This window comes from Chiloscyllium plagiosum, chromosome 20, assembly GCF_004010195.1.
Source record: "Chiloscyllium plagiosum isolate BGI_BamShark_2017 chromosome 20, ASM401019v2, whole genome shotgun sequence".
Lineage (NCBI taxonomy): Eukaryota > Metazoa > Chordata > Chondrichthyes > Orectolobiformes > Hemiscylliidae > Chiloscyllium > Chiloscyllium plagiosum.
Genome location: NC_057729.1, coordinates 61,203,640 through 61,213,392, shown reverse-complemented (window position 1 = coordinate 61,213,392; position 9,753 = coordinate 61,203,640). Strand labels below are relative to the sequence as shown.

Sequence of the window (9,753 nt, the reverse complement as noted above, 5' to 3'; positions counted from 1 at the left end):
ACCATCTCCCACCTATCGCATTCCCAATGCCCCTCCCCCAAGTCCCTCCTCCCTACCTTTTATCTTAGCCTGCTTGGCACACCTTCCTCATTCCTGAAGAAGGGCTTATACCTGAAACGTCGATTCTCCTGCTCCTTGGATGCTGCCTGACCTGCTACGCTTTTCCAGCAACACATTTTTGAGCACTGATCTCCAGCATCTGCAGTCCTCACTTTCTCCTAGTTAAATTTATTTGATGTACTTAATGTAGTGTTGAAAAGAATAGTTTGGTAATTTGACAAGTTATACCAGTGTTGGCCACTCTTGGATTGAGAATTGCAAACTTAAGTACACAGTGAAGCTTCTAGCTTGGTGCTTTATTCCCTTACTTTCAAGTTTGTCAGGCCAGTAGATAGTATTCTGCTCTCGCTACACATCCTTGTAGCTTCAGTAGTGAGATGCTGAGTTGTGCAATGCATTTTGAGTGGAGCAGAATTAAAACTATTATCCATGGTTCCCATGCGGTAGGCCCGAACAATGAATAAACTGGGAGGAAACCATTCTATCAACTTGAACTGATCATAACTATTACATGGATGAAAGGGTGATTTCTAACCAGAGAATCCAATATCCGTTAGTTTTTATTGAAATTTAAAAACAAATTCCTTGGAAACCAAAATAAAACTTTGGGGTAATATGCTTGAATGTTGGAGGTAAATGTTCAGAACTCAGCTTCGGAACAAAAGTGTAATTGCCATTAAGGCCACTGAAGGTCAGTGCCTTGCAAAGAAGTTAAAGTCTTGTATGTTTGCTTTGACAGCACATTCTTTTCTGCATTATCGACAGTGAGTGTAAATCCAGGGATGTATTGCAAAGTTATTTTGATCTTTTGGGTGAGCTGATGAAATTCAACATTGATGCCTTCAAGAGGTTTAATAAATATGTAAACACAGAAGAGAAGGTGAGTTGTGGTATAGTGAGCTGCACCGCTTAATCTGTAAATGAATATCTGTCTAATTTACTAGTCTAGCAAGTATTTACTTTAAGAATTTTGGAAGGTGCTTATATATCACCCATCAGTAAAAATGATCATGAAGCTGGAATGATAAATGAAACCCCAACTGAAGGTGGTGCATACCATTTGTCCTAATTCTGCTGGATTCAGGTAATGAGTTCAAACAAGCTAGTGCTGTCACTCTCCCAGGTATCACTAGGCACGAACCACAAGGAACAGAAGATAACTTGCTTTTTTTTGGATTGCTTAATTGCTTTTGACACTTGAAGGCCCAACACAACTGATTTCAGCTTTTTTGATGGGTGCAAGAAAGAACCCCAGAATCAGCAATAAGGCTGGGGGGGGGGGGGGTTGGGTGCAAAAGTGACTGGATGGAAGTCTGAAGGTGGGGAAAACAGAGTGAAAGGCAGAGATCATGGTCTGAAGTCTGAATCCAGAAGGCTTTTTAAGTGTCAAAGTGGGAAATGAGATGCTGCCCTTCCAGTCTGCATTGGGTTTCACTGGAACAATGTATCAGACTGAAGGGTAGAGGTGTGAGCAGAAGACGAAGACTGTGAATGAACTGGCAAGTGACCCCAAGGTCAGGATCACTCTTACAGACTGAGTGAAGGTGTTCCACAGAGCAGTCACCTAGTCTGCATTTAGTCTCCTTGATGAAAAGGAGACAGTATTGAGAGCAGTGAATACAGTTGACGAGTTTGAAAGAAGTAAATTAAAATGCTGCTTCACTTAAAAGGAGTTTGAGATTATAGGTAAAATGACTTGCGACACCTGCATCTGCTTAGGAAATTGCTATTGTAGCAGTGTTGAGTGAAAGAGATGTTTAGTGAAACTGGCAAAGGATGATCAATATGCAGGCTAATAGGAACCCTGTCATTGTTCCAGAAGGCAAGGGAAGAGATGAGAGCAGAGGTTTGTGGTGGATGGGATCCTCAGTTGAGGGAAAAGTAAGAAATATCAGACACCATTTTTGAAGAGGGTGTTATCAGAACTGATCTAATGGAGAGATAGAAACTGCAGATGGAGTTAAGTCCTTAATTAAGCAGGGTGTGAGGAAGTGCAATGGGGATAATTGTGGGAGTCATGACTAGAGCTGGAGAAGTCACAGAAGGGAAGGAAGATGGACGAGATAAAGATGAGAGAAGGTTGGGAATTGGTTGCCAAATTGATTTAATTCTTCCAACAAGATCAGTGATACCTGTACAGTATTTGTATTTGTTCATGGCACGGGGGCCTCGCCGACCAGGCAGAATTTGTCTATAATTGACCGACTCGACACTGATGTCTACTTCAAATCCACCGACTCCCACAACTACCTGGATTACACCTTCCACCCATACCCCTGTAAAACGTGGTGCCTTACTCTCCATTCCTCTGCCAAGAGCATGCAAGTCCTGGGCCGCCGCCTCCACAGAGTTCAAGCCGCCTCATCTTCCGCTTTGGGACCTTGCAACCATATGAGATCAGTGTTGATTTCACCAGTTTCCTGACCTCCCCTCCCCCCACCTTATCCCAGATCCAACCCTTCAAATGGCACTGCCCTACCTGTCTTCGCACTCCCAGCTACCTTGCTCCCAGCCCCAGCCCCAGCCCCAGTCCCCGCCCATTTATCTTTCAGCCCCCTTGACCCACAAGTCTCATTCCTGATGAAGGGCTTATGCCTGAAACGATGACTGTCCTGCTCCACACATGCTGCCTGACCTGTCCTTTTCCAGCATCAGAGTCTTCAACTCTGATCTCCAGCATCTGCATCCTTGCTTTCTCCTAGGGTAAATGCAGGCAAGATATTCTCTGTGGGGTGTCCAAAACCAATTGTCACAGGGGTCAGCCATGTAGAACTGAGATGAGAGGAAATTACTTCACCCAAAGTGTGTGGTGAGCCTGTGGAGCTCTTTATCAATGAAAGCAGCTTGGGTCAAAATATTGAATGTTTCAAAGAGGAGTTAGATATAGGCTTTGATCCCTTTAGCTTCAAGAACTATGAAGAAGAGGGTACTGAGTTGGATGATAAACAAGATAGTGTTTAAGGGAAAAGTAGGCTTGAAGGGCTGAGTAGACTATACCTCCTGTTTTTCTGCTTCTATCTCCTAAATAGAGGAGATAGGGAATTAGGGTCTTTCCAAATGAGAAGTAATGTGCCAGAGTTCAGTTTTTAATGTGGTAGTAAAAGATTGAGGCAACACCTTTTCACTGCATTGGTATCTAGAATTTTCTGCCTAGTTTGGTAGTGGAGGCTGAAACCCTCTTCTCATTTAAAAATAACCTGAATCTGCAACTGAAGTGCAGTAACCTGCGAGGCCCAGGACTGGGTACTGGGAGGTGAGATTAGAATGGATATCTATATATAGAATCCCTGCAGTGTGGAAACAGGCCATTTGGCCCAACACATTAACACTAACTCTCCAAAGAGTATCCCATCCAGACTTACATCCCTATCTCATCCCTGCATTTCCCATGGCTACCCAACGCAGCCGTGAACACTATGTGGGCAATTTGGCATGGCGAGTCCACCTACACTGCACATCTTTGGACTGAGGAAACCCATACACACACGCACATGCAGCTAGAATTGAACCCAGGTCCCTGGCGCTGTGAGACAGCAGTGCTAACCAATGAGCCACTATGCCACCCCAAATTACAAGCTTTATTTTGGCCGCATACATGCGATGAGCTAAAAGTCTCTTTTTGTGCCTTTAATTTTCTGTGGTTTTATAGGAGTGGGACAAGTAATGTTCGATAAAGTTGTCAAAAAGATAGATAAATATAGCTAGGTCCCATGAAGGTCTGTATGACCACACCATTTGTTTGGAGAAAACAGGATAAGTTGAAAGAGAAATTGTTCATTGGGGCAACAAGCTCAGCCAGGTGGAGATGATGTCAGAGTGTGGTGCTGGAAAAGGCAACATCCAAGGAGCAGGAGAGTTGACGTTTTAGGCAGAAGCCCTTCATCAGGAATGAGGCGTGTGGGCCAAGGTGTACAGTTCTTGTTGCCACACTACCAAAAGGATGTGGATGCTTTGGAAAGGGGACAGAGAAGATTTGAGGATGTTGCCTGGTATGGAAGGTGCTAGCTATGAAGAGAGGTTGAGGAGGTTAAGATTATTTTCATTAGAAAAAAGGAGATTGAGGGGGGATCTGATTGAGGTCTACAAAATCATGAAGGGTATAGACAGGGTGGATAGAGATAAAAATCACACAACACCAGGTTATAGTCCAACAGGTTTAATTGGAAGCACATTAGCTTTTGGAGCATCATTCCTTCATCAGATGATAGTGGAGGGCATAATCCTAACACACAGAATTTATAGCAAGCATTTACAGTGTGATGTAACTGAAATTATACATTGAAAAATTGATTCTGTAAACCTTTCATCTTTTAGAATACCATGACAGTTTCACTTCTTTCACGTGTAAGTCACAAAACCTTTTTTTTTAAAAGTTGCATTCTCAGGTTAGCTGTTAACAATGATGATAACTAGACAATATGTTGAAGGTGTTCAAAGTTTGGGAGAAGATTTGTAGCTTGGGTGCTCATTGTTGTGGTTCTGTTCGCCGAGCTGGGAATTTGTCTTGCAAACGTTTAGTCCCCTGTCGAGGTGACATCCTCAGTGCTTGGGAGCCTCCTGTGAAGCGCTTCTGTGATGTTTCCTCCGGCATTTATTCTAGGGAATTCCTAGAGGCATGGCACTCATCCACAAACTCCATCAACAAACACATCGACCTGGACCCAATATACCGGCCACTACAGCGGACAGCTGAAACTGGCAACCGGAAGCGGCAGAGACAGGCCACTATAAATGCCGGAGGAAACATCACAGAAGCGCTTCACAGGAGGCTCCCAAGCACTGAGGATGTCACCTAGACAGGGGACGAAACGTTTGCAAGGCAAATTCCCAGCTCGGCGAACAGAACCACAACAACATGTTGAAGGTGTTAGCCCCCTGTGTTCTCTGTCTATACCATGATGTTTAGATTGATTCTAATCTAAAAAGTGAGATCAGAGTTTTACATGATTTCATGCAGTTTTTGAGCAAAGTACAATGTAACCCTGCAAATACAAACTCACCCCACAAATTATATGTGTGCATGTGGGTCTTTGTCTGGGTTAGGGGTTGAGTGTGAGAAAGTGTGTGTGTGTGTGGTGAGTGCAGTGTGTCTTAAGTCTGTGAGAGGGTGCATGTGTGAGCGTGTGTCTGTAAGGGTGTGTGGGAGTGTCAGTGTATATGTATGTACAGGTGTGTGTGTGTGTGTAGTAGTATCTGTGTGTATAATGCACTGGTGGTCACCTGTAATGTGACATGAACCCAAGGTCCCGGTTGAGGCCCTCCCTATGGGTACCGAACTGGAGTGTTCCCTCCCAGTTGGGGAACACTTCAGTGGTCCTGGACATTCGACCTCAGACCTTCGGGTGACCATCCTCCAAGGCGGACTTCACAACAGGCAGCAGCGAAAGGTGGCCGAGCAGAGGCTGATAGCTAAGTTCGGTACCCATAGGGAGGGCCTCAACCGGGACCTTGGGTTCATGTCACTTTATAGATGACCACCACTGCACTAGACATATACAGATACTCCTACACACACACACTCACACAAGCACTCCTGTACACACACACACACACACACACACACACACACACACACACCCTTACAGGCACATGCACCCCCTCACAGACTTAAGACACTCTGCACTCACCACACACGCGCGCACACTTTCTCACACAACCCCCAACCCAGACAGACACACGCAGACAGACAAAGACCCACATGCACATGCATATTTTGTGGGGTGAGTTTCTGCTTGCAGGGTTACATTGTACTTTGCTCAAAAACTGCATGAATTCATGTAAAACTCTTATCTCACTTTTTAGATTAGAATCAATCTAAACATCATGGTATAGACAGAGAACACAGGGGGAGAACACCTTCAACATATTGTCTAGCTATCACCATTGTTAACAGCTAACCTGAGAATGCAACTATTTATATAAAAAAAGGTTTTGTGATTTACACGTGAAAGAAGTGAAACTGTCATGGTATTCTAAAAGATGAAAGGCTTAACAGACAATCAATTTTTCAATGTATAATTTCAGTTACATCACACTGTAAATATTTGCTATAAATTCTGTTAGGATTGAGCCCTCCACTATCACCTGATGAAGGAGTGATGCTCCGAAAGCTAGTGTGCTTCCAATTAAACCTGTTGGAGTATAACCTGGTGTTGTGATTTTTAACTTTGTACACCCCAATCCAACACCGGCATCTCCAAATCATGGATAGAGATAAGCTTTTTCCCAGGGTGAGGGATTCAATAATGAGGTCATGTGTTCAAGGTGAGAGGAGAAAAGTTTAAAGGGGATACACGCGGCAAGTACTTTACTCAGAGGGTGGTAGGTGCCTGGTGCGTGTTGCCAATAAAGGTAGTAGAAGCGGGCACTGTAGATTCATTTAAGGTGCGCCTGGACAGATGCATGAAAGGGTGGGGATCAAAGGGGTACAGATCTTTAGGAATTTGGCAATAGCTTTAGACAGTGTATTTGGCTCAGCACAGGCTTGGAGGGCCGAAAGGCCTACTCCTAGGCTGTAAATTTGTTTCTTTATTCAAGGTGACTGAGATAAATGGGAGGGGGTGGAGCTGTGGGAAAGGTAGCTGGGAATGAGGTAGGTAGATGAAGGTGGGGGTGAAAGGGATAGGTTGGAGAAATGGGTGGTGCAGATAGGTGGGAAGGAAGCTGGACAGATAGGACTGTTCAAGAGCACAGTGCTGAATTGGAAAGTTGAGACTGGGATAAGGTTGGGGAGGGGAAATGGGGAAACTGGTGAAATCTACAGTGACCCAAGATGGAAGACGAGACGTTCTTCCTCCAGGCATTGGGTGGTTAGAGTTTGGCAATGGAGGCGGCCCAGGACCTGCATGTCTTTGGCGGAGAGAGAGGGGGAGTTAGCGTTCTGCTACAGGGCGGTGGGGTTGATTGGTGTGGGGTCCCAGAGATGTTCTCTGAAATGATCCGCAAGTTGGTGTCCTGTCTCCCCAATGTGGAGGAGACCATATCAGGTGCAACAGATGAAGTAGATGATGTGTGTGGAAGTATAGGTAAATTGCTTCGGATGTGGAAGGATTCTTTGGGGTCTTGAATGGAAGTGAGGGAGGTGTGGGCATAGATTTTTCACTTCCTTCAATGGCAGGGGTAAGTGTTGGGGTGGGAGGGTGGTTTTGTGGGGTGCGTGGACCTAACAAGGGAGTCACAAAGGGAAACGCAGATGGAGTGGTGAGAGAAATATATATGTCTGGTAGGGTCTGTTTGTAGGTGGCGGAAATGGCAGAGGATGGTGCAGTGTATCTGGAGAGGTTGGTAGGGTGGAAGGTGAGGACCAGCGGGGTTTCTGTCCTTGTTGTGGTTGGGGGGGTAGTGTTCAAGAGCAGAGGTACAGGAAGTGGAGGAGATGCACTGGAGGGCATCATCAACCATTTGAGAGGGGAAATTGCAGTCTTTGAAGGAGGAGGCCATCTGGCTTGTTCTATTGTGGAATTGGTCCTCCTAGGAGCAGATACAGCAGAGGATTTGGGAGTAAGGATAGCATTTTACAGGAGGCAGAGTGGGAGGAGGTGTAGTCCAGATAGCTGTGGGAGTCGGTGAGCTTGGAGTGGACCCATTCTTCATCTACCTATTGCATTCACAGCGACTATGCACCCCATCCACCCCCCATCCGATTTCGCTCTCCGCCCCCTTGGCCTGCAAGCCTCATTCCTGATGAAGGGCTTATGCCTGAAACATAGACTCTCTGCTCCTTGGATGCTGCCTGGCCTGCTGTGCCTTTCCAGCACCACACACTCAACTCTGATCTCCAGCATCTGCAGTCCTCACTTTCTTCCAGGTGGAGGTTATGGTGGTTACTAGTGATTGTTTGGACCTCCTTGTTTAGGAAGAAACAGATGTTTGAGCCATCCAGGTGGCTGATGGAGATGTTGAGGGATTGAATATCCATAGTGAAGAAGAAGCCTGTGTTTTACCACCTGTATGACTATGTTAATCTATTTCCGGATGGTCCATTTCAAAACTTAAAAAATTATGAGGGGCATGGATAGGATAAGTAGGCAAAGTCTTTTCCCTGTGGTCGAGGAGTCCAGAACTAGAGGGCATAGGTTTAGGGTGAGAGGGGAAAGATATAAAAGAAACCTAAGGGGCAACTTTTTCATGCAGAGGGTGGTGTGTGCATGGAATGAATTGCCAGAGGATGTGATGGAGGCTGGTACAATTGCAACATTTAAGAGGCATTTGGGTGGGCATATGAATAGGAAGGGTTTGGAGGGATATGGGGCCGGGTGCTGGCAGGTGAGACTAGATTGGGTTGGGATATCAGGTCGGCATGGACAGGTTGGACTGAAGGGTCTGTTTCCATGCTGTACATCTCTATGACTCTATGACTCTTGCCACAAAGTACAGCAATTCACAATGCTGTCTTTTTTATTCAGTTTCAGATATTTTTGAATCAGATCAACAGTTCTTTAGTGGATTCTAACATGCTGGTTCGCTGTATTGTGTTGTCCTTGGACCGATTTGAAAGTCAAACAGATGCTGTAAAAGGTATAACGCAAATAAGGTCCTTTCGTAAGCAATGGAGAAGTGGAAGTATATATGCATTGGAGGAGATTATTTTGAGGGAACAAACCAAATTAGCATGACAGTATAAATTTATCAATGACAAACCTGCAGGCATGGATTTTGTTCATTTTATCACAATCTCAGATGTAGCATGCAAAAATGGTTTTGAGTGGTAAGTGCCCTTGAATCTTCAAAGAGCCAAATCAAATTTATGAATGGGAATCCAGCAGCAAGCCCTCATTTGTGACACTGCACACAATTCATGACTGTGGATAATAGAGCCCAAAACAGCTTTTACCACTTCATCTCCTATACTGATCCTTAAGATTTTCCTGGTGGGCTCCTTGAACTGGTTATCTCAAAACTGGAATAACCTTAATATGTAAAAACCTAATATATTCTTGACTTTAATGCAAGTGACAAAAAGGTGGATCTTGCGTGATTACTAAACCTTTGAGTGGCTTTGATTTCAGTGAACTTTGGTGTCGTGTCTGGCAGTTTAGCTGTTTTCATTGAGATCTGGTGGGATTACAATCATGTATGTTACTCAACTAATCCAGTAAATGTAATTTTTTATGAACTGATGTTTGTGACATTGACTAGTTTGCAATTTCTCTTGATTTTTTGGGATAGATGTGGGAATGTGGTTATCCTTTGATCATTCTGTACGCTGTTTTCTACCTAGTTGCAGAAGTCATTTCCCAGTGCTGCCTGCTATCCTACATCTCACGTGTGGAAAACAGACTCTCATTTCTTTTCCGGCTAATTAATATTATTCAAGTACAGACGCTCACCCAGGTAAGCTTAATTATTTCTAGTAACTATAGGCCGGTGAGTCTCACTTCTGTTGTGGGCAAAATCTTAGAGAGAATTGTAAGGGATAGGATTTATGAACATCTGGATAGGAATAATGTGATCAAGGATAGTCAGCATGGTTTTGTGAAGGGCAGGTCGTGCCTCACAAACCTTATTGAATTCTTTGAGAAGGTGACTAAGGTGGTGGACGAGGGGAAAGCAGTAGATGTGGTGTATATGGATTTTAGTAAGGCGTTTGATAAGGTTCCCCATGGTAGACTACTGCAAAAAATACGGAGCTATGGCATTGAGGGTGAGTTGGAGGTTTGGACTAGTAATTGGCTGGCTGGAAGAAGACCGAGG

General features: G+C 44.5%; 1 protein-coding gene across 2 annotated transcripts in view; it reads left to right on the top strand.

The window, feature by feature from the left end:
• Positions 1–9,753, top strand: part of LOC122560343 (short transient receptor potential channel 4-associated protein-like) — a 95,558-nt gene that overhangs the window by 68,057 nt on the left and 17,748 nt on the right. Inside the window, exons 15-17 of one of the 2 annotated variants that reach the window (XM_043710990.1) lie at positions 800–940; positions 8,466–8,577; positions 9,281–9,393. In XM_043710990.1, coding sequence (XP_043566925.1) covers positions 800–940; positions 8,466–8,577; positions 9,281–9,393 — 366 coding nt within the window. The remainder of the gene's footprint in view (positions 1–799; positions 941–8,465; positions 8,578–9,280; positions 9,394–9,753) is intronic. The other variant, XM_043710992.1, reaches the window with a different exon arrangement.